Raw genomic sequence first — 24660 nt, 5'->3', positions numbered from 1 at the left:
AAAATAAACATAACTACTCTGTAATGTTAAATAACTGCATTTATTATTTATTCAAGTTACAAACATTACAGTTACACAGAGACAATATGTTTGCTTGATGCTCTGCAAGAACATAAATCCTTTTAAAGGCCACATAACTCCACCAGTCCAGAATCAAACTATCCAAGTGAGTAAAGAAAAATAGCATCAAACACAAGCTCGGACATTAACTTTGATTGTGGGAAATTTAGTTTTTGGTCAAAGCAGACGTTTGATCTATTTATTTTTAGATACGTGGGCGTTATACTTTCGCCGGCCACATAAAATAATGTGGCGGGCCACATTTTGCCACCAGTCCTTGAGTTTGACGCACGTGTTTTAGAGCCCTCCCTGCTCACCACTAATTCATAAATACATTAAAATCATTCAAACTATGACTTCAGTTGTTCTATTTAATTTCCACTCTGTTGTCTTTTCTTGAGTTTATTGCACACAGGACTGAGCCACTTTTTGTCTGTGAGCCAATAAAAGGAACAAAAGTTTGATCAATAAACTGTTTAGAGTTCAAAGTTCCTGAAAAATATGGATCCTAAATGCAGATAGTCTGTGCGTGATGACTTTTTATTCCTATCCTTTATTTTCAATGACCCTTCTGAGACAAGAACATTTTGACTTTACCTTTTTTTATTTCTTGAATCTCCTTGAATCTCTCTTTGACCTGTGAGGTATCGTTGTGGTCTTACTGGAGTCCTTGGGGCTCAATGTGGACTCGTCAAACTGGATCAGCGGGGGGAGGAGGCCATTCGGGGTTGGGTCAGAATGAGGAATCCACCGGAGGCCCTGGGTGCTCTCCTGATGGGAGGTAACACAATAACTGTTGGCCTTTGAGGCGAACTGGACTTGTTGACAGACAACAAGTTTCTCAGCTGATATTTGTCTCCAGTCTGGCCCCAAGGACAAGACTTCAGCACGTATGGCATCCCAACCAAACCGGCGACCCCTCTCCCCCCAAGCACATCTCGAGGTTTAAAAGAAGGCATCGTCCCAGTAGCCCTTCAGTCTCCTCTCAGAGCTGACAAACACTCTGCAACCATGACCTCCTTCTCAACCCGCAGCTACGTGGCCTCGCCACTGAGGAGCTCCGTGATGGGTACCTCCAACAGGGTCGTCTATGGAGGCGGAAGTGTTTATGGAGGAGCTGGAGGCTCTGGAGTCCGCGTCTCACAGGCCAAATTCACCTCTGCTGCTGCCTCCGGTGCAGGTTTCAACCTGAGCGACGCCATCGACCTCTCCAGTAGCGAAAAGGCCACCATGCAGAACCTGAACGACCGTCTGTCCAGCTACCTGGACAAAGTACGCAGCCTGGAGAAGGCCAACGCTGAGCTGGAGCTGAAGATCAGAAACTTCCTGGACACCAAAATCACACCCGCCGCCCATGACTACACCGCCTTCAACATCCGCATCAATGACCTGCAGAACAAGGTGAGTCCACCAAGAAACTCAAGATAATGCTATCGATACTGTTAACTTTGACTGGTTTGTCAGGCAGCAGACAGACCTCAACATGTTCCACCAATCAGATGTTTGGATTGAGGGCTTGAGTGATGGCCGTAGAAAAGACAGAGTAGATAAATGTACCATGATGTTTAAAAAGTTCCCTATGGGTAAAAAAAAGAAAAAAAGATTTGTGTCCAATCTGGAACAATTAAAAGTCTAAACTAAATAAATGAAAGACTTGTCTATGCAAGAACTTTTTCTCAGAGGGACAAATTCACTAGACTCTGACCTGATCTGGAGTCAGAACTAAAGAAGTTTGAGGAGTGATTTCATTTGTTTGTTGGGCTGAACGCTGCTCTCTAAGTCTTCATCAGGATTTTAATATTTTAGTTTTGTAAGTTTTTAGTTTCCTTTACAATCATAATTTGTCATAATTTCTAAAAAATTATGTTCTATAAATAAGGTTAAGTAAAATACATTTAAACCAGAAACCATATTATTTATCAGATGTCCAATCCAGGTAAAACAGATCAATAAAGACGTAAATAAATCATCTGAAACAGACAAGAAGCATTGGGTGGTTCTCTAGAGCCTCCCTGTGGCCACCAAGCTACGCTGACATTGGTTTCTATTGCTTTCTGTTCAGCACCTAGATGTCCTGGGACTGTTTCACTGACTGTTTCCTTCTCTCAGATTGCCGATGCCACTCGTGGAAACGCCGCCCTCGTCCTCGCCTTTGACAACTCCAAACTTGCCGCAGATGACTTCCAAGTCAAGTCAGTTTAAGATTTTTTTGTCCTTCCACATCAAATCAAGCTTTGAGCCTGAAAATATTCTTTCCTCAACTCATTGTGATGTGTTCAGGTATGAAAATGAGCTGAATCTGCATCAGTCAGTGGATGCTGACATTGCCGGGCTGAAGGCAGTCCTGGATGAGCTGAAATTGGCCCGGTCCAGCCTGGACTTACAGCTGTCCGGCCTGAATGATGAGCTGATCCGCGTGAGGCACATCCATGAGGATGTAAGATCAACACAACCTACATGGAGAACAGTAAAGCTAATGAAACACAAGTGTAACCAGGTATTTCTTGTAGGACCTGCTGGCTCTCAGGGCACAGTTAGGAGTTAAGGTCAACGTGGAGGTGGATGCTGCTCCTCAACAGGACCTCTCTACTGTCATGGCTGGAATCAGAGACCACTATGAGCACATTGCAGCCAATAATAAGAAAGAACTCGAGGCCTGGTTCCTGGCAAAGGTGAGACCAAAACGTCCTGTTATGTTCTCTGAATGTGGAGATGATTGTCCAAATATCCCAAGTTACCTTCCACCATCATCACCCTAAAACACAACATGGTTTGTTGGACTTCATACCTTCATGTCCCTTGACTTTTGTTCTTCTTCTTGTAGTCTGCAGATCTCAACAAGGAAGTTGCCGTGAGCACAGAGACCCTTCAGTCAACACGCTCTGAGATCAAGGATATCAACCGCACTCTGCAAAACCTGCAGATCGAACTCCAATCACAGCTCAGCATGGTGGGTTTCTACCAGGTATGATCACAAATCAACTGTTCCTCAACTGTTCTCCTAACACTGTTTCGTCACCAACAGAAAGCGTCTCTTGGGGCAACCCTCGCCGACACCAAGAACCGGTATGCCAACATGTTGGCGGGTTACCAGAGTCAGGTGAACGCTCTGGAGGACCAGCTGAGCCATCTGAGAACTGACCTGGCAAACCAGGCACAGGAGTACCAGATGCTGCTGGACACCAAGGCCAGACTGGAGTTGGAGATCGCTGAGTACAGGAGACTGCTCGATGGGGGAGTCGTGAGTTCGCCAGTCTACAGCTAACGCTAAAAGAGCCAAGCTAATGGTATTCAATAACCAAACGTAGTTGCCATCAAACAAAGCTAATGGTTTACTTTTTTGTGTTTTTTCAGACCTACGACGTTATCAGTACAACTTTGACACCAACTGAAATCAAGCAGTGAGGCAATACAACAGACGTTGAGCCGTTCGCAGAAATAAACAAATAAAATTATTCTGATGAACTGAAAAATATCTTTTTTGTTCACTCCTTTCACGACTTTTCATCAATTACTTTCAATCATTCAATGTTTATGATTTTATTTATGAGCAATCTTAATGCTCACGGTGATAGACAATGAAGAGGTCGGGGTGGAAGGAAGGATGAAGAAAGAAAATAAAAGACAAACAAAACTGGAATTTCAAAGTAAAATGCATAAAAGTGTGACAGAATCAAACCTTTAATCTCTGTCATTGGTGTTCAGTTGGGTTTTTCTGGTGACCCCACCTTGTTGAATGGTGAATTTCTGTCCTGATTTGTTCAGGAGTTTCTCCACAGAAACATTCAGATACTAAGAAACAGAATATTTCTCTTCCACTTACATTTGTGGAGAAAATTGGAGCAGCTGAAGGTCAAGCATAGAAGTCAGCGTCAACACAGGGCGAGCAAACCCCAAAACCCATGTGAGGTGGGTCACAGGTGAAACCAATCAGACGAAAAAACAGACAGGAAGTGCAGAGTAAAAACATCACAGGGAAATTAACTTTCAAAATAAAACATGAAGTAAAATACTATCCATTTTTTCAAAATTTATCTCTTCAGCTTACTCAAATCATGTGACCTAAAACAAACCTTCATTCAAGTAGATCAACACATTTCTTGAAATGATTTCCAATCTTGAAGTGCCACCTTACCTTGTGGGGAGAGTTTGGGTGCCAGAATGATCCCAGCAGATATGTATGTTGTCAGAGGCTTTATGCTCCTGATAGGGTATTCCATGGTAAATAGGTCCTGGGTGAAGGGCCAGATTAAGAGCAGTTCAAAAACCCCTATGAGCATAATAATATTGAGGGCCATGACGTCGCCAAGTATGGCGCAACCGGGCCACTGCTTGGAGGCAGGTCTGGGGTTGGGGCTCGTAAGTGAGTTCCTGGTGGCTGGTTCTCTGTCCCTGGGGCCTGGCCAGGCTCAGCGCAAAAGGACAATGTGGGCCCAACCTCCTATGGACTCACTGGCTGCTGAGGGTACCATAAGGAAGGGCTTCAATGTGGAGTGTGTGGCAGTCAACAGTGTGGAACTCGATGACCCAATCCCTGGACAACTAGTCTGGCTCTTGGGACATGGAATGTTACTTTGCTGGGGGGAAAGGAGTCCTCCGACTCCGACTATCATCGGATCTCCAACCGCGTGTCTTGGAAGAAAGCGTTCGTATGAATGTTGTGATCATCACAGGCATTAAAATCAAGTCGCAGAATTACGCACATGCCGTGGCCAGGGGAAGTGGAGAGAACTGTGCACAGCGCTGACACAGAGACTGTGGAGCAACAGATGGTTTCTCAACAGAGGGATCTGCAGATAACTATACAGACCAGATTGAGACATGTGTCACGACCTTGTGCAGTCTGCTTGCTTGTCTCTCACTGGTCTGTCTTTCTTGCAGCCACTAGGAGTTGTCTGGTAGGCGGAGCTGTGAGGGACTGCTTGTTAGTGCCCGCCATTCTGGGTTGGGCCTGCAGGGCTTATAAAGGACCGCCCCTTTGGTCACATTCTCTCTCTCAGGTGGGTCTGCTGCAGCCTAATCAGCCTGTTCCCTTTGTTTGGTTTGTTGCACCTTACAACACGCTTTACACCACACTCCCAACACGACTGATACCCTTCATACACACACATGCCATCAGTAATTTGCTTTTGCTCATTTGTTTAGTTAAATAAAACTAACTTTGACTGCTATATCTGTGTGGCTTCCCTTTTGTTGCCAGCCTTGAGCCAGTTGGTAACACATGTTATCCACTGCTATCTGGAGTAGGAGACCACCAGCAGTGTTGATGAAATTCGACAAACACAAGATTACTCTTCTGAAACAAGGCTTCAAACTGAAAGAAAAAAATGTCGACATTAATGAGAATCTCACTAAAAAGAATGCTGATATCGCTAAGAAAGCTCAATAACCGAAGAAGACTGGGCTGATCAACAACACCTGGAAGAACTACTGGAGGATCTTCATCAAAACAAAGGGACTTTCTCCAGAGCAGATGTAAACAACAATAATCTGGAGCGCAGAGGAGTTGATGCAATATGAGCAATAAAGATGGACAAGAGTTGTTACTAAACCAAAGATCAGTGCAACAGAATCGCTTCAATAGAGGGAGCTCTACCCCAGTTTTTCAACTGACATAGAACAGTTGAAAAGCCATTCAAAATCATCAATGTTAGAAATATGGATTAATGAACACAAAGACATGGATTTCTGCTTGGAGGGATAACATTACGTTTGAGACTGTAAAGAGCATGTTCATATCTGTTGATAATATAATAGCATGTGAAACTGTTGAAGTGTCTGTAAAAAAATGGTTAATTCTTGGATAAATGTCTGCTGAGGGAGAGGAATACGATCATTATATTCTATTCTTGTGAGGAACACTGGCAAGGTCAACGTCTTCTTTTGACTATCTATGATGTTAGCAAACCTTGTTGTTCCGAGGAAGAAAGTAAACATGGTTATGCTCTAGGTTACATCTGGGACGAAGGCTAACGTCTTTAAGTGGATAAGAGTGTGAACGTCTGTCAAAATTCAATGTAAGAACTTTTAATGTCTGAATTGGTTGACTACATATTGTAATGAGAGAGGTGTTTGTTGATTCTGGGGGATGGGAATTTCACAAGCCTAATGACTTCTACCCATCAGCCCGTTTTTCGGATGTTTTTGTTGATCCTGCAAATGTGATAAAGGTGTGAAGTTTCTATATTAACATAAACATAATGAATCTAGAATTGCACTAGTATAAATATTTTTGAACAATCTGCACATAATCGCATGTTATTGGGAGAAGCTGTTACTTCCTGTCAGTGGTGATTTGGCGGGTATTACCATATCTTTACTTCCTCGTAACTTTTAAGAATTCTCTGGTTAATAAAATAGTCTGTGCCCTCGATGGAGGATGACGGGGTAATTGTGGCGAGTCCTTCGGATGACTTCATCACATCGTTCAGTCAGACCTGAGCCTCTCCAGCCTCGGGACATGAAGGTTGCCTGAATGTTGATGGGTGTTAGGGTTGTGAAGTGCTCATCCAACCAAAAGTAGTGTAAGCTAAACGAAGAACAGGTGGAGTAAGTGGGTAAACATTCCTGCATCGTTATCTGTGAAACGACTCCAGCAAGAAGTCAGCCAACAACAATTTTCCCTCTGAGGCCAAAACATTTCGACTTTAGCTTCTTCATTTTCTTAATCTCCTCAACTCACTCTTTGACATGTGCGGTGTCTTTGTGAGCTGACAGGAAGTCAGGTCCCTGCGGATGCATGTTGACTCGTCAAACTGGATCAGCAGGTGGAGGAGGCCACCTAGGGTTGGGTCACAGTGAGGAATCACCCGGGGGGCCCTGGGTGCTCCCCTGATGGATAGTGACAGAGTAACCGTTGGCGCTTCAAGCGAACTGAAGTTGATGCTGGAGTCACTTTCTCAACTGACATCAGTATTCTGTCTGGCCCCAAGGACGAGATCTCAACATGTATGACATCCCGAGCAGACCGGTGGGCCCTATCCCCCAGCCTCATTTTGAGGTTTAAAAGGAGGCATTGTCTGAACAGCTCTTCAGTCTCGTCTCAGAGCTGACAAACACTCTGCAACCATGACCTCCTTCTCAAACCGCAGCTACGTGGCCTCGCCGCTGAGGAGCTCCATGGTCGTGAGTACCTCCAACAGGGTTGTCTATGGAGGCGGAAGTGTTTATGGAGGAGCTGGAGGACATGGAGTCCGTGTCTCACAGGCCAAATTCACCCTTGCTGATCCGGTCACTGGTGCAGGTTTCAACCTGAGCGACGCCATCGACCTCTCCAGCAGCGAAAAGGCCACCATGCAGAACCTGAACGACCGTCTGTCCAGCTACCTGGACAAAGTACGCAGCCTGGAGAAGGCCAACGCTGAGCTGGAGCTGAAGATTAAAAATTTCTTAGACAGCAAAATTACACCCGCCGCTCATGACTACACTGCCTTCAACATCCGCATCAACGACCTGCAGAACAAGGTGAGTCCACCAAGAAACTCAAGATGATGTTATCGATACTGTTAACTTTGACTGGTTTGACAGGCAGCAGACCTCAACATGTTTGACCAATCAGATGTTTCGATTCAGAGGAGATAATGGCTTGAGTGATGGTTGTAGAAAAGACATGGAGTAAGTAAATGTACCATGGCATTTAAAAACAGCAGCTTATGATGCAACAAAGTTTGTCTATGTCAGCGTTCGCCCGCGAACAGAGTGTCAACCTGAGCAAGGCATTTGGAGATCCGTCAAGACCAGAAAGAAAACACCGACAATGTTCAGAGCGTCGCAGCAAGTCTGTCAAAGGAGATCAGTTGCTACAAAATGCTGGAAGCCAATGAGTTTTAGCTAAAAAAAAAAAGAAAAGAATTTTTTTCAAAACTGAACGCGTTATTTTCAGTTGATCTGATGAGCTTGTGAACTTTTTCTCTGAGGGACAAAATGAACGTGACTCTGAGCTGATCTGGAGTCAGAACAAAAGACATTTGAGAAGCGATTTAATTTGTGTGTGGGGCTAAATGCTGCTGTAAGTCTTCGTTAGGGTTTTGACATTTTGTTTTATGTCAAAGCTTTTAATAGTTTCTTGCGAATAGTTTCTTTTACAGTCAGAAGGAAATATTGAAATAATTTGCCACGACTTCTAAAAATTCATCATGTTCTGTAAATAAAATTAAATAAAACATTCAAATCAGAAACATTTTAAAGGAATTTTGCATCCTGGTGTGGCATATTCAGATTATTTTTCAGACGTTCTATCAAGGTAAATCTGATCAATGAAGACGTAAATAAATCATTTCAAAGACATGAAGCATTGCGTGGTTCTCTGGAGCCCCCTGTTGGCCACCAAGCTACACTGAACTGGTTTCTATTGGTTTCAACTGTTGAACAGCTAGATCTCCTGAGACTGTTTCACTGATTTTAAGGTTGTTCACATTTTTTTTCCTGCTGCTCTCAGATCGGCGATGCCATTCGTGGAAACGCCACCCTCACCCTCGCCGCTGACAACTCCAAGCTTTCCGCAGATGACTTCCAAATCAAGTTAGTTTGAGACTTTCTGTCCTTCCACATCAAATCAAGCTTTGAGCCTGAAAATATTCTTTCCTCAAATCATTGTGATGTGTTCAGGTATGAAAATGAGCTGAATCTGCATCAGTCAGTGGATGCTGACATTGCTGGCCTGAAGTCAGTCCTGGATGAGCTGAAATTGACCCGGTCCAACCTGGACTTACAGCTGTCCGGCCTGAATGATGAGCTGATCCGCGTGAAGCACATCCATGAGGATGTAAGATCAACACAACCGACACAGGCAAAGAACAGTAAAAGCTAGTAAGACACAAGTGTAACCAGGTATTTCTTGTAGGACCTGCTGGCTCTCAAAGACCACCTAGTAGGTAAAGTCGAAGTGGAGGTGGATGCTGCTCCTCAACAGGACCTCTCTGCTGTCATGGCTGGAATCAGAGACCACTATGAGCACATTGCAACCAAAAACAAGAAAGAACTCGAGGCCTGGTTCCTGGCAAAGGTGAGACCAAAAAGTCCTGTTATGTTCTCTGAATGTGGAGATGATTGTCCAAATATCCCAAGTTACCTTCCACCATCATCACCCTAAAACACAACATGGTTTGTTGGACTTCATACCTTCATGTCCCTTGACTTTTGTTCTTCTTCTTGTAGTCTGCAGATCTCAACAAGGAAGTTGCCGTGAGCACAGAGACCCTTCAGTCAACACGCTCTGAGATCAAGGATATCAACCGCACTCTGCAAAACCTGCAGATCGAACTCCAATCACAGCTCAGCATGGTGGGTTTCTACCAGGTATGATCACAAATCAACTGTTCCTCAACTGTTCTCCTAACACTGTTTCGTCACCAACAGAAAGCGTCTCTTGGGGCATCTCTCGCCGACACCAAGAACCGGTATGCCAACATGTTGGCGGGTTACCAGAGTCAGGTGAACGCTCTGGAGGACCAGCTGAGCCATCTGAGAACTGACCTGGCAAACCAGGCACAGGAGTACCAGATGCTGCTGGACACCAAGGCCAGACTGGAGTTGGAGATCGCTGAGTACAGGAGACTGCTCGATGGGGGAGTCATTGTGAGTTCGCCAGTCCACAGCTAATGCTAAAAGAGCAAAGCTAATGGACTTCAGTAACTGAAGGTAGCTATCCTAAAGACAAATGGTATTTTTCTTTGTTTTTTTGCAGCCTTACGACGTTATCACTAAAACTGGATCTGAAACCAGTGACAAGCAGTGAGACAAAACAACAGATGTCTGTCAGCCGTTCGCAGAAATAAACAAATAAAATTTTTCTGATGAGCTGAAAAATTGTCTTTTCTTTGTCCTCCTTTCAAGACCTTTCCTCAGTTACATTTATAAATATCTTTTTACGTCACGTTTGTTCAAACATTTGTCAAAACCCTGAAAGAATCTTAGATGTTCACAGTGATAAACTATGAAGAGGTCGGGGTGGAAGGGGGGACAAAGAAACTAAATAAAAGACAACAAACATGGAATTTCAAAATAAAATGTGTGACAGAATCTAACCTTTATTGACTGTCACTGGTGTTCAGTTGTGTTGTTCTGGTGACCCCACCCTGTTGACTGGTGAGATTCTTTCCTGACCTGTTAAGAATTTTATTCGCCTCACAGAAACATTCAGATACTAAGAAACAGAATATTTCTCTTCTACTTACTTTTGTGGAGAAAACTGGGGCAGCGTCTGGAGGGGCAGGAGTTCAGTCCACTAAGTCTTGGGTTGGGGACTGGAGAGTGACCGGTTCAAGACCCATGTCACGCAAAAAATTCGAAGTGTGCACTGGTAGTGCCAAGGTGCCAGTTCACCTCCACAGCACTGCTGAGGTTCTCTTGAGCAAGGCACCATCCCCTCTACAAGTTGTTCATTGGGGCACAACATGATGGGGCTACCTGCAACACCATCTCTACAGGCCCCTCGTGTGTGTGTGTGTGTGTGTGTGTGTGTGTGTGTGTGTTACAGGCCTGTACACACTATATATATATATATATATATATATACATATATATTATACACAGTGTAATTACACTATGCATGTGATTAACACAGGCCAATACTAGAGTGGACAAATAATTTGCCTTTCGGGATTAATAAAGTTACTTTAATCTTTAATCTGAATCTTAGCTAAAGGTCAAAGCAGAGATATCATTTCAACAGCGTCAACATTGAGCGAGACAAACCAGGTCACTGGTGAAATTAATCAGACGAAGTAACAAATAGGACTTGCCAAGTGAAAACATCACATGGATATTAACTTTCAAAATAAAACAAGAAGTATAAATATTATCCATTTTATCAACAAGTATCTCCACATTTTACTGAAAGTGGGGTGCCTGTCTGTCCTGTTAGGAATTTCCATTTAACCATGGAAATAACCCCAAAACGTATCTGCTTACGCAAACATAGATAGCACAACACTTAGTCCCCGTCTACCACATAATTTTCTAAACACAAAAGTATTGAGCACGTACAACACATAGATAACTGATACATGCGAGGCTGAGTCAGGCTGATGGTGAGCTCATCTCTCAACATGAGTCGAACCCAAACACTATAAACATTACATTCAATTCACATTCGGGGCTCTTCTCCAGAGGTTCGTTGCTGTGTCTGCTGACGAGCCCACGCTGTATCCTCACCAACAAACTGCTGAACTTCTTCAGTAAAACTTGTTTGGACTACAACTTGTCTCATCATTGAAGATACACCTCTCAACCAAGTTTAAAGAACCGAAGAGGGTTTTGTTCAGAGTAAAACCCCAACAGTCCCAAACAGAAACAGATCATGTGACCTAAAACAAGTCTTCATTCAAGTTGACCAATAGATTTCTTGAAATGATTACAGATCTTGAAGTGCCACCTTATTGTGGTGGGGGACTTTCAGTGCCCATAATGATACTCAGATCTATATTGTCTGGGGTTTTATGCTCCTGGTAGGGTCTCCCATGCCAAACTGGTATGAGATCACAAGACAGAATAAAAGCAATTCAAAAACCCTATGAACACAATATTATTGAGGATCATCACGTCGTCCAGTAGGGCACAACCGGGGCTCCTCCATGGAGCCAAGCCCAAGGTTGGCAATGTTGTAGGCGACAGATGTAATGCTTCTGAAGATTGTTTTGGGGGGGTCCTTCTCAATGAATTTTGGGGAGGCCATATACTGTATGCATAGAATCCAAAGCTGTTTAAATCAATCCACTGGACTTTAAGAGAGTCCATATTCCAACGACCGTAGTCGAAACCCATCTAGCTCCTCAACAATGGTTGATGGAGGTGCACAGGGGTGTCAGAGGGGGGCGTCTGTTTATTAATAGGTGTCACCCATCTGTCCCGTATGTTGTCTCTAGTTGTACTCACCGGTTTCTGTCTCCAGCTGAGTTTTTCTGCTCGTGTTTTTGTTTGTCCGAGATTGGAGGCTTAGACACTTACGTCTTAGCTTTTTCTTGTGGAGATACTCGGGCTTACTCAACAAACTTAGAGAATTCCTCCATGATCACAGAAGGCAAAACTGGAGTTCGTTTCTTAGTTTCTTGTCAGCCTGTGCCTTCAGGCCCTCGAGGGAGAAATGGACCTGCCTCACTCTCATTCAGTAGTTGGTTTTGGGCCTTCTCCATCCTTGAGAAGGCAGTAAAGATAATCAGACACCAGGTATAACCAGGTATTTCCTGGAGAACCTGCGGGCTCTCAAGGCCCAACAAGGAATTAGGAGTCAGCATGGTGGTTCTTTACTGGGTATGACCACAAATCAACTGTTTGAACATCTCTTCGTACTGTTTCTTCACCAACAGAAAGCACCTCCGAAAGACGGGGAAACAGTCACCCTCACCGACAAGGAGTACGTCACCTTGATATCGGATTACCAGTGTCAGGTGACCGTTCTGGAAGACCAGCTGAGCCATCTGAGAACCGACCTGGCACACCAGAGACACGAGTACCGGACGCTGCTGGACACCAAGATCAGACTGGAGTTGGAGGTCGCTGAGTACAAGAGACTGCTTCATGGGGGAGTCAGTGTGAGTTCACCAGTCCACAGCTAATGCTAAAACACAAAACCTAATGGACTTCAGTTACTGAAGGTAGTTGTGCTCAAACAAACCTAATGGTATCCTTCTTTGGGTTTTTCCATAGCCTGCCGACGTCACAAAAAATGGATCCGAAACCAAGCAGTGAGACAAAACAACGGACGCCTGTCAGCCATTCTCAGGAGTCTTTTTTAAACCCTTTGTTCTTCTAGGGTGCATAGACCGTTGACAAAGGCTCTCCATTTCAATTGGTTTGAAGAGGTTCTTTCGAGGTCTCCCCAGTTGAGCCCACTCTGCCATTTCTGCCCCAACACTTCTTTTCCATCTGTTCCTGCAGTGACCTCTCTTTCATTTCCCTTGGGGGTTTCATTGCAGGGCTTGTTGGGTAATGCTTGTTGCGAGTTTTCTGAAGGTATGGTCAATCCAACTCCACTTTCTCTTTCAGGTTTGTATGTCAATGGGATCCTTGTTTGTTCTTTTCCACAGGTTCACATTGGTTACTTTATATTTACACCAGATGTGAAGGATTCAGGTGTTGATAAAAGTTTGCAGCCTGTGTGTTTTGAGTTTAGTGGTCCTTCATATCTGATCCATACAGCATCACCTGTTTCACATTGGAGTTAAAGATGCACATCCTGGTGTCGATAGAGATGTTCTTTGAGTTCCAGAGCTTTCTGAGAATGTTAAATACCACTCAGAAATAAATAAAATTATTCCAGTGGACTGAAAATTGTCTTTTCTTTTTTATAAATGCCATTTCTAAACATCATTTTACACTACATTTTTTCGAACATTTGTGAGGACCCTGAAAGAATCTTTGATGTTCACGGTGATAGATAATAAAAATGTTGGGATGGAAGCTAGAATTTCAAAATAAAACACATAATATTGAGATGTTCAGTTGGGTTGTTCTGATGACCCCACCTGTTGACTGGTGAATTTCTGTCCTGACCCATTGAGGAGTTTCTTCACAGAAACATTCAGATATTAATAGACAGAATATTTCTCTTCCACTTACATTTATGGAGAAAACTGGAGCAGCTGAAGTTCAAAGCAGAGAAATCCTTTTAACAGCAACAATACAGAGCGAGACAAATCCCAAAACCGAGCTGAGGCGGGTCACAGGTGAAACCAATCAGACGAAATCACAGACAGGAAGTGTCGAGTAAAAAAAAATCACAGGGAAATAAACTTTCAGAATAAAACTGGAAGTACAAATATGACTCAATCCAGAAAACTAGTTAATGTCAGAATGAACCACTAGGGATTCGGGTTTTATTACTTATTTAAATTTCAAGTTTTTTAATTTTAATATTGTCCATATTGCAATCTGACTTCATATGACTACCTTCTCGTGGATTTTTGGGGGTAATTACGGCTACCGATGGTGCACCACATGTTCCAACTGGAACCTGAATAAGGCTTCCACATATCTTTGGAAGTTAAACTCCCAAAACAATGGGAGTAAGATGGAGACCTGGGTCATGAATTTCTCCACCTACTGGAGACTCAAAGACTTCATGTTTGTGCCCCAACCCAGCATGACAATTCTCACATGTCTTCTTAAATTAATCTTTTTAAGATGTTTTTTTTTTAAATTACATATTAAATCAACATATATCATCTCAGCTGACTAAAGCTGAGGGTCCCATTTGTCTCAAAGCAACCAGGAAAGAGATCATGTGACCTTAAAGAAGCCTTCAAAGAGTGTTCTGCTCTCAACATGACCTCTAGTCGTTTGCTGTGAGTCACATCTCATGTCATGAGACGAGGAACAGGACTCTAATATGTTCATGTGTCCTGAAGAAGAATCTGGTCCACCTGCACTCCACCTGGATGAGCAGAAAGGAAAGAAGAAGTGTGTGCAGTGGGGGAGGTGTGAGGGTCTACACTTGTTGAACAGGTTTGATTAAAAAAAGAGGAGGAGATATATTTAAACAAGTCACAAAGTCACCTGAAGGGAGGAGTTATGTCAAACACTTCCCACAAAGTCAGGTGATCATGGTTTCTACACACATAATAGTAAGTGTCATTTTCAACATTTATTCTCTCTCATATATATATATATATATATATATATATATATATATATATATATATATATATATATATCTCCTGCATTCAACTGACTTGAATGCAGGAGAGCGTGGTTTCGAACCCCAGACATGGCGGACACTATCCAGTGAGGGTCCTTAGGCAAGACCCTTAATGCTATACCAGCCTACCTCAAACATGAGTGAACACAATAATGACAGAGTCATACCGGCTCGGACGTCGCCCGAGTTAACAAAATTCGCGTCAGTTGCTAGGGAACCAGGGCAATCTGATGAGAAATGGTTACTGGAACAAGACACACATGGACAAGGGCAGAGAATATGGAGTTGTTGGAATGCTACTACACGAGTAATCCCAGAGAGAGGGGATATATGGGGCGGATGTGGGACCAATGGATGCTTCGAAACCCACAATCAAGGCTAATAAAGAAACAGCTGTTAGCCCAGTGTTCCAACATCCGTAACCGAAAACTGCTGTCACAAGTAGAGACTCGATGAAATACTACAACAATGCTACGGCAAGGGGGAGCCAGGACGCCAGGTCAGCGGGGGGATATCACCCCCCCTACAATCCGAGATCGGGTACCAAGCCCCAAGAGACATACACAGCCTAAATACAAGAGCTGCTGACCTGAGAAGGAAGATTGTGACCCAAACGGAAACCTGGAGCCTCCGACAAATACCAAAGCTAAGTTGTCAAGTACCTTCAGAAGATCTGCGAGAAGATGTGAATGCTGATATAACAACCAACATAACTGAGACCAACAAGCTGATCCACAGTACAGCAACAGTAATCCTCGAGATGCTGGGATATAAGATCAACACAGGGCATAACAAACAATACCCTCCATGGAAGAGACAGTTAGAGGCCAAGATAAAGGCGACACAGAAAGAAGTCAGCCAGCTAGCTGAGCTACAGAAGGGGAGCATGGTGAATAAAGGGGTACCCAGGAAATACAGCAAGCTCTCCATACCTGAAGCACTCGAAACTGCCAAACAGAGACTAACGGCTCTGGCTACCCGACTGAAGCGATATACCAAGGAGATTGAGGCCAGGAGAATAAACAAGACTTTCTCCACTCAACCAGCAAAGGTGTACTCTCAGTGGCAGGGAAATAGCATCCGGCCAGACCCACCAAGAGCTGAGGTGGAGAAATACTGGAAGGGCATATGGGAAAGAGAAGCATCACACAACACCGATGTCCAGTGGCTAGTGGACCTGAGGACTGACCACAGCTGCCTTCTAGAACAAGAACCAGTAACCATCTCAATGGCAGACATCCAAGAAATAGTGTCAAAGATGAAGAGTTGGACAGCACCGGGCCCCGATATGATCCATACATACTGGCTAAAGAAGCTGACAGTACTCCACGAGCGTCTAGCAGCACAGATGAACCAGCTGCTAAGGGATGGGACGCACCCAGAATGGTTGACTGAAGGCAGGACAGTCCTGATCATGAAAGACCCACAGAAGGAATCTACCCCATCCAACTACTGGCCAATAAGCTGTCTCAGTACAACATGGAAGCTCCTGTCAGGCATCATGGCAGCTAAGATGAGTAGGCACATGGATCAATATATGAGCGGGACACAGAAAGGAGTTGGTAGTAACACCAGGTGAGCCAAGCACCAGCTACTGGTGGACAGGTGGACAGCAGTACACAGACTGTAAGAATAAGCAAACCAACTTGTGCACCACCTCGATAGATTACCAGAAAGCCTACGATTCAATGCCACACACGTGGATACTGGAATGTCTGGAACTGTATAAGATCAACAGGACACTAAGAGCTTTCATCAAGAACTCAATGGGGAAGTGGAAGACAACCCTGGAGACTAACTCCAAGCCAATTGCCCAAGTTAACATCAAGTGCGGCATATACCAAGGGGATGCACTATCACCACTGCTGTTCTGCATAGGCCTGAACCCCCTCAGTCACATCATCACAAAGAGTGGCTACGGATACTAATTCCGAAGCGGGACAACAATCAGCCATCTCCTCTACATGGATGACATCAAACTGTATGCCAGGAATGAGCGAGAAATTGACTCACTGATCTACACCACCAGGATCTACAGCGACGACATAGGGATGTCATTCGGATTAGACAAATGTGGCCGGATGGTATCAAGAAGAGGCAAGATGATCAGAACTGAAGGGGTCAACCTACCAGGGGGCAGGATAGAAGACATCAAGGACAGCTACAAATACCTTGGAATGTCACAGGCTAATGGCAACCATGAGGAGGCCGCAAGGAAGTCATCCACAGCCAAATACCTCCAAAGGAGGAGATAAAAGCCACAGACATCAAGACGAGAAAGCACCTCACCATGTATGAAGGATTTCACCTCAAGTCCAGTACCCTGAAGCTGTACACTAAGCGGAAAGAGGGAGGCCAAGGACTAGTGAGCATCAGGCCACTGTCCCACATGAGACATCAAAAATCCAAGAGTACATCAGGAAGATGGCCCCAACAGATGAACTGCTCAGTGAATGCCTTAGACAGCAGAAACCTGAGGAGGAAGAGGAGGAGGAGGAGACAACATTGGGGGACAAGCCCCTACACGGCATGTACCACCGTCAGATAGAGGAAGTGGCTGATATCAAGAAGACCTACCAATGGCTGAATAAAGCTGGACTGACAGAGAGCACAGAGGCACTGATCATGGCAGCACAAGAACAGGCCCCAAGTACAAGAGCAATATCTACCACAGTAGATCTGACCCAAGGAGCCCCAGAGTCAGTCCAGCATGTGGTAGCAGGGTGTAAGATGCTCGCCAGCTCAGCATACATGGAGAGGCACAACCAAGTAGCTGTGATAGTGTACAGGAACATCTGTACACAGTATGGACTAGAAGTACCCAAATCCCAATGGGACATACCACCGAAGGTGGTTGAGAACGACAAGGCTAAGATCCTGTGGGACTTCAGCTTCCAGATCGACAAACAGCTGCTGGCTAACAAACCAGACATAGTGGTGATGGACAAAGAGCAGAAGAGAGCAGTGGTGATAGATGTGGCGATTCCAGCTGATGCCAACATCAGGAAGAAGGAACACGAAAAGATCGAGAAGTATCAAGGGTTGAAAGAACAGCTGGAACAGTGGTGGAAGGTCAAGGTTAACGTGGTCCCCGTGGTAGTAGGAGCACTTGGGGCAGTGACCCCCAAACTGGAAGAGTGGTTCCAACAGATTCCTGGAACATCTCAAGCCTCAGTCTAGAAGAGCCCAGTCCTAGGAACAGCTAAGATACTGCGCAGAACCCTCAGACTCCCAGGCCTCTGGCAGAGGACCCGAGCTTGAGGATGACAGATACCACCCCACAAGGGTGAGAAGGACATTTTTTTAAATATTCTACTTCACTCAACTTCAGAATTTCAAGCCATTTTAAGAAACCAAACAGGTCCACATGAGAAAAGATGCAGTTGGCAGCTGAAGCGTTCATAAAAATAAGATCTGATGTGTTTCAACATATGACTACTAGAGGGCCTTCTCCCTGTTGAATCAGCTTCTTTGGCCATTGTGCAAATTCTGGGATTTACACAATGAAGGTCCTGGACCTACTGACCCTGAGCGGAACCTGCAGGACCCGCTGGCTCTGAGGGACCCCGTGGGAAGGCAAGGGACCGTGGAGGTGGTCCCCACTTTGTTTGCAGGACGGGAATACTGTTATCGCTGGAATCAGAGAGTAATACCAGACTGTTGTCTCCAAGAACCAAAGACAGCTGCAGAAGTGGTTCACGAACAGGAAAATGATTAAAAAAAAACAACAACCCGATATTAACAATGTCAAATAAACAACAACATAATATATGGATCTCACAGTCAAGCATCTCCCCACACTCCCCAGCATGTTGGCGGGGTACCAGAGTCTGGTGGGGACCACAATCGACATCACCAAGCACAGGAGACTGGTTGACGGGGAACATTGTGGGTTCTCCAGTCCACAGTACCATCCATAGCGAACAGTACTCAGCAGCTAACGCTAACTGTACGCAGTAACCAACGCCAACTATTCTCAACGAGCAAAGCTACTGACAGGTCCTCTACAAGTGTAGTTTCTAAGTACTTTTAATGACATTAAAATTAATTTCTACTTTAGTTTCATTTCCGCTGTTGTCTCTTAATTGTATTGTTTCTGTAGTGATGAATGACACATTCTGTTGAACTTCATTCAAAGTGAGGTTTCAGTTTTTACTTTACCTGTTAAATTCAACTTTTTTTTCAAGGAATATAATTGATTTTGTCAACATTTATCAACTCAGCTTACTGAAGGTGGGGCTCCTAATTGTCCCAAAGCAATGAGGAAACAGATCCTGTTACCAAAAACACACTTTCACTCATATGCACATAACTGACTGAAATATGTTATTTCATAAACACTTTTGTCCTGTTAAGTGAAGCATTATTCGTTTAACGATGTCATTATTTAGTGTAAATGATCTAAAACAAATATTCAAAATATTATGAAGTGTCACTTTTTTGAACATTTCTTGGCCAACTTTTTTTTCTGATATTCCATGATTTTATTAAGTTTAACACGCTGGAAATCATTCTTGAAATGATTTCTAGCCGACGATCATTTCAGTTCTTGATCGGTCATGTCATGAGGTGAAGACGACAACTCTGGTGTCCATATCTCTTGAAGAAGAACAATCTGGTTCATCTGATGGACCAAAAATAAACGTATAAGTCTGGGTAAGCAGAAAGAAATGATGGGATGTGTGGTGGGGGAGGCTCGGGGTTCTCTGCTCGTAAAACAGGTTTGATGAAAATAGGAGATAAACCTGAACAAACGATGAAATCACCTGACGTGCACAGAGGACTCATGTGAAGCACCTTTGTATAAAACGTGATCCATCTGCTCCTCCATTTATTCTGCATCTCAAGCCCTCAGGTGGCGTAAAGGGCGTGGCTTTGGCCCCTCCTTAAAGTGGTGATGAATAAAAGGAGTCCAGTCCGACCTCTCGCTCGTTCTCTCCTCTTCACCTGACAGGGCAGACGACTTCACCATGACTTACTACGCAAAATCCATCAACTACTCCAGCGGAAGCCGCCTTAGCGCCGCGAGATCCCCCAGCGTGTATGGCGGCGCTGGAGGGTCGGGAATCCGCATCTCCAGCTCAAGTGGTGGCAACAGAGGCATCTACGCTACTGGGTTCTCTGGTGCTGGTGGTGCCGCTGTTGCCTCCATGTGTGAGTCCTTTAATTTTGGTGACAACGAAAAGGCCACCATGCAGAACCTCAACGACCGCCTGGCATCCTACCTGGACAAGGTGCGCAAGCTGGAGGAAGCTAATGCTGAGCTGGAGTTGAAGATCAAGATGTTGCTGGAGAGCAAGACCAAACCCGAGGCGCGTGACTGGGCTGCATACATGGTCACCATCAGCGACCTGCAGGACAAGGTAAGACCGGATCCGTTGTTTATCGGACGGCACGGCAGACATCAGGTCAAACTTGGTCGGTCAAAATGTTTTATAAATCGAAAGACTAGCAGCGGGTCTCAGCCACGCCCAATCAAACCAGAACATCCAGTCCCAGAAAAGTTTTACATGAGTAAAGAAACGCTGTTCAAGCAATATTTGCTAGACTTGGAGTAACACTTGTTGCTGCTTCAAAAGAGTCGGCCGATTCAAATCAGGATCAGGATTAGCTAGGAGGTTATACACAAACCTACAACCACGCCCAACTGGAGCTGAAGTACGTCCCCAGAAGTCAGGTGTACGCCATAATGTTTATACATTCATTTGACTTTCATATTCTGTTATTTGAGTCAATATCAGTCAATTTCACACCTTCAACCCTCTAAGAACCAAACCAACTGGTCCACACGAGTAAAAAGGTGGTTTAGCTCACATATCTTTCCTAAATGATCGAAACAAACAGGTTTCATATTGTATGACAGTAAGTTAAAGAAAGACATGAAAATCAAATCTTCCTTTCATCAAATACAAACCCCTCCAGTTGACTCTTGTCTTGTTTCAGATCTTCGCTGCCACCAGTTTGAACGGATCCCTCTACCTCGCCATTGATAACGCTAAGCTAGCAGCTGACGATTTCAAAGTCAAGTGAGTATATGTCTCATATTGGTCATGAACACCATCAATGTGTTTTCGAATGAATTTCTGCATTTCGAAAAAGTTGGCAGCCATGTTTCAAACAAACCATCCTTATTGGCCGTGGTGCCTTACACAACCACTAGAGGTACCTCTCTAGCAGCCTGTTTGATTGTTGTGTAGGTATGAGAACGAGCTGGCCATGCGTCAGTCGGTGGAGGCCGACATCGCCGGGTTGAGGAGGCTTCTGGATGAACTGACCCTGACCAGGTCCGACCTGGAGATGCAGCTGGAAGCTCTGAGGGAGGAGCTGATAGTCCTCAAGAAGAACCACGAGGAGGTGGGCGGAAAACTGAACCTCATTATGAGGGGTTAAGTAAACTTCGTAATGCTGCTTCAGATTATTTTATCCTCTTCTGGAAGATGTCCTTGTGATTTTACAGACAGAAGATATGAAAAAACTACATTAGCATCAGTAAATCAAAGTTGGACTTTTTTTTTACATGATCAGACATTTAGTTTAAAGAATCCTTGAGAATCTGACAGCAGGAGGTGATTTGAACGACTGATTACTGCTAAAAAATTCAACCTGAATTTGATTTCTTGCAGGACCTGCTGGCTCTGGGAGCCCTGGTGGGGGGTCGGGTGAACGTGGAGGTGGACGCCGCTCCACAGCAGGACCTAACGTCTGTCATCTCTGGAATCAGACAGCAATACGAATCCCTTTCTGCCAAGAACTTAAAAGAATTGCAGAGCTGGTTTGAGGCCAAAGTGAGTGTTGATGTTAGCGACCTCCTTGGATGGATTTCACAGTCACGAATGTCATTTACCTTCTTTTTGACTTACCGTATTAAATACACTCATTCATACAAGCAAAAGTCTTTCCAAAGAGACTCCATCAAAATTATCAAAAGACAATTTTTTTCATAAATGCACCAAAACAATATGCAATAGATTTATATGTATCTTTAAAGCACAAGTAACACATGCAAAAAAATACAAGAGAAGTTTTCCAGTTTAAAAATTCAATCTAATTTTAACACAACTATTCAATTCACAGCTTCATATTTACTATCATGTTTTCAATCGTGATGTGTCAATGTCAATGAATTAAAAGATTCAAATGGAATGAATAACTTGAGATTGCGCAATAATCTGTAATGCATTACTGTCGTATATAAAACGTCATTGTGAACATCAAGACTTCTGTGACAAAGGTGTTGAATAGATTATTTAGACGGAGTAAATCACATGAATAATAATCCCTTTTAAATTTTTTGACATTATGTTTCATCACTGAGCAGCATAAAGTCGAAATGTCTCAACAGAACCAGTGAACAGTGGAGTTTCATCAGCGTACATGTCAAATAATCAGGGCATTTAAACTCAAAGCTTACTTTACTTCCTGTGGTTGTTCTTTTAGACTGTGGAGCTCAATAAAGAAGTCACTTTTGTTCTTCTTCTTGTAGTCTGCAGATCTCAACAAGGAAGTTGCCGTGAGCACAGAGACCCTTCAGTCATCACGCTCTGAGATTACGGAAATCAGACGCACCCTGCAGAGCCTGGAAATCGAACTCCAAGCACAGCTCAGCATGGTGGGTTTCTACCAGGTATGACCACAAATCAACAGTTCAAGCATCTCCTCACGATGGTTCTTCTCCAACAGAAAGCGTCTCTGGAGGGAACCCTCGCCGACACGCAGAACCAGTACGCCACCACGCTTGCCAGTTACCAGAGCCAGGTGGCGTCTCTGGAGGACCAGCTGAGCCGGCTGAGGGCTGACCTGGAACGCCAGGCACAAGAGTATCAGATGCTGCTGGACACCAAGGCCAGACTGGAGATGGAGATCGCCGAGTACAGGAGACTTCTTGATGGGGGAGTAAGTTCACTAGTCCAAACTACAGTCCACAACTAATATGAACAATCTAAAAAACAGAGTCATGAAAACTAACCAACGCAAACTAAAGCTAAAGGTATTAAAAATGTTACCGGGTCTCAAGGAAAGCTAACTGTTGTTTTTTCCTTCAGACTCTTGTCATCAGCCAATCATGAAGCTCTCATCATCATCATCAAAGAGGAAAACGAATCTCAACCTAAACCAAGAGACAACAAAATGTCAGCCGTTCTCAGAAAGAAATAAAAAGATTCTGATGAACTGAAAATTGTTTGTTTCTTGTCCTCTGGCATGAGTTTCATTTATTTACATCATTTTTTATGATAGAGTGAAATCATTATCTGTCTTTCTGCGCTGGAGGAGCAACTCAAGGTTTCTGATCAGGTGCACATGAGAGTTCTAAAAGTCCAATTCAATCACATGACATGAAGGTAATACACCATGGGATTGAAGTTGAAGATACTGCCACCATCTACCTCCTGAATCAAGCCATCAAACACCTGCTTCTGGAAGGTGGCACTGTGAGAATCCACCCTCTGGACTTCTCCAGAACCTTTGATGGGGTCTTTGGCCTAATAAAACATGTTTAGAGTAAGAGTGTCCCGAATAAAAATAAAACTAAAAGGTCATAGTTCCTGAAAAATATCTCCATTCAGACGACAACCAAACTTCCTTTAGTCAAGAACCTCCTTCTAAACCCGCAGCTACGTGTACTCCACAATGAGGAGCTCATTCAACATGTAAGTCCATCAACTCCTGAAAAACATCCATGAGGAGTTGAGGAGATCACCACAAACAACACAGACGAAAAGTAAAAGTAACAACACACAAGTGTACCCAGGTTCTTCTTGCAGGACCTGTTGGTTCTACAAGGCTCCAGGGCACCAACAAGAAAGAACTGGAGTCCAAGATGAGACCACAAAGTCCTGGTACGTGTGTGACTATCGTCCGGTGGCTGGTGGGACCTGAGTTTGACTTCCTATGATTGTCCACATGGCCCGCAGTCTGAAACAACATACTTTCTGGCTTCATAGAGCCTGAGGGACGCCAACATTTACCTTCGGAAGTCAAACTTTTACGTTTTACGCACGGGTAGAGTTGATGGTTGGCCAGGACAGAACGCTGCAGATTGTTTCTCTGTTGATTGTCCTCAGGAATAATAAGAAAAGCTAAAAGGCAACAAAAATCAGGTGGATTTAGTGGCTGGTATGAATAATACAAATCCAGATCCACCGGATGTAAACATGGTTTTGTGGTTCCTGGTTCGGGTCTAAGAGTCTGATGTCTGGTCAGGCAACGGGGACCGTTGGGTCTCAGTTAAAAGATAAACTCTTACCTCTAGTCTTTGTTGGGTTTCATGGATGTTCTGATGATCTTTACTGATTCACATTTAATGTGAACTCAGTCATCAGTTGTCAACCAGAGACGATTCTGTCCAATCAAGTGATCCAAAGAAAGAGCCGTCCAAACTAACTGAGGTCCTCCTGGGTTCCTTCTGGTCTGACTGGCACCAGATTTCTCTTGGACTGAAGTCATCGGTGGAGAAAGAGACCACTCACTGTGATGTGAAATTACACAGGTAGAGAAACTGCAGGTGTTCTTGTGTTGGTGAAGACCACCCCCTAGTGGCCACATAGGAGAACTACAGCTCCATCTCTGGACCAGCTGGGATGTGCTCCGCTGACATAAAAATGCTAAAATTATTTTACATCGATTTAGAAAAGCTGCTACAGGTTAACCAATCCGCTTGTGGTGCCCCTAGTGGTCAGCATTTAAAACTGCAGAATAAATTCAAAAATTTGTGTTTGACTACTTTTAATACACTTTTAATTTACCATATAAAATTCTAATACAGTGTGCCCTCGTTACTCACGGTTAATGGATTCCAGGAACCACACACATATAAAGAATTCCGCAAAATAGCAACAAACTATTGAACTTATTATTTACAGTAATTCAAACGTTTTTGAACCCTTCCCATACTGATATTAAACCACTGATATTAATATCTGTATTACCTTTTCCCACACTTTTACCGACTGCTTAAACCACTTCTG

At 43.9% G+C, this 24660-nt stretch overlaps 3 protein-coding genes across 3 annotated transcripts; all 3 read left to right on the top strand.

Annotated features, from left to right (window-relative positions):
• The first annotated feature begins 1071 nt into the window (after window positions 1-1071).
• LOC137609330 (keratin, type I cytoskeletal 13-like) lies at window positions 1072-3465 on the top strand. The gene is made up of 7 exons (XM_068336309.1): window positions 1072-1461; window positions 2170-2252; window positions 2341-2497; window positions 2571-2732; window positions 2885-3010; window positions 3086-3301; window positions 3415-3465. The coding sequence occupies exons 1-7, from the start codon at window positions 1072-1074 to the stop codon at window positions 3463-3465; spliced, it is 1185 nt and encodes a 394-aa protein (XP_068192410.1).
• Window positions 3466-7128: 3663 nt separating this feature from the next.
• LOC137609329 (keratin, type I cytoskeletal 50 kDa-like) lies at window positions 7129-9796 on the top strand. Its single transcript, XM_068336308.1, has 7 exons — window positions 7129-7524; window positions 8498-8580; window positions 8668-8824; window positions 8903-9064; window positions 9217-9342; window positions 9418-9636; window positions 9746-9796. Exons 1-7 carry the CDS (start codon window positions 7129-7131, stop codon window positions 9794-9796), a joined length of 1194 nt encoding a protein of 397 aa, XP_068192409.1.
• Window positions 9797-19624: 9828 nt separating this feature from the next.
• On the top strand, window positions 19625-24344 carry LOC137609112 (keratin, type I cytoskeletal 13-like). Its single transcript, XM_068335876.1, has 7 exons — window positions 19625-20058; window positions 20639-20721; window positions 20893-21049; window positions 21319-21480; window positions 22179-22304; window positions 22376-22588; window positions 22738-24344. Exons 1-7 carry the CDS (start codon window positions 19666-19668, stop codon window positions 22759-22761), a joined length of 1158 nt encoding a protein of 385 aa, XP_068191977.1. The 5' UTR covers window positions 19625-19665; the 3' UTR covers window positions 22762-24344.
• Window positions 24345-24660: the final 316 nt, after the last annotated feature.

Source organism: Antennarius striatus, chromosome 16 (genome assembly GCF_040054535.1).
Source record: "Antennarius striatus isolate MH-2024 chromosome 16, ASM4005453v1, whole genome shotgun sequence".
Classification (NCBI taxonomy): domain Eukaryota; kingdom Metazoa; phylum Chordata; class Actinopteri; order Lophiiformes; family Antennariidae; genus Antennarius; species Antennarius striatus.
Note: the sequence above shows the minus strand (reverse complement) of the source record. Positions and strands in the feature narration are given on the sequence as shown.

Excerpts from the sequence above, each read along its gene's own strand:
- LOC137609330 (XM_068336309.1), top strand. The coding sequence starts at position 1,072 with ATGACCTCCTTCTCAACCCGCAGCTACGTGGCCTCGCCACTGAGGAGC. Across the intron at positions 2,253-2,340 it reads GCAGATGACTTCCAAGTCAA|GTATGAAAATGAGCTGAATC; the intron begins GTCAGTTTAAGA and ends TGATGTGTTCAG. Across the intron at positions 2,733-2,884 it reads AGGCCTGGTTCCTGGCAAAG|TCTGCAGATCTCAACAAGGA; the intron begins GTGAGACCAAAA and ends TTCTTCTTGTAG.
- LOC137609329 (XM_068336308.1), top strand. The coding sequence starts at position 7,129 with ATGACCTCCTTCTCAAACCGCAGCTACGTGGCCTCGCCGCTGAGGAGC. Across the intron at positions 8,581-8,667 it reads GCAGATGACTTCCAAATCAA|GTATGAAAATGAGCTGAATC; the intron begins GTTAGTTTGAGA and ends TGATGTGTTCAG. Across the intron at positions 9,343-9,417 it reads TCCAATCACAGCTCAGCATG|AAAGCGTCTCTTGGGGCATC; the intron begins GTGGGTTTCTAC and ends CGTCACCAACAG.
- LOC137609112 (XM_068335876.1), top strand. The coding sequence starts at position 19,666 with ATGACTTACTACGCAAAATCCATCAACTACTCCAGCGGAAGCCGCCTT. Across the intron at positions 21,050-21,318 it reads TCAAGAAGAACCACGAGGAG|GACCTGCTGGCTCTGGGAGC; the intron begins GTGGGCGGAAAA and ends GATTTCTTGCAG. Across the intron at positions 22,305-22,375 it reads TCCAAGCACAGCTCAGCATG|AAAGCGTCTCTGGAGGGAAC; the intron begins GTGGGTTTCTAC and ends CTTCTCCAACAG.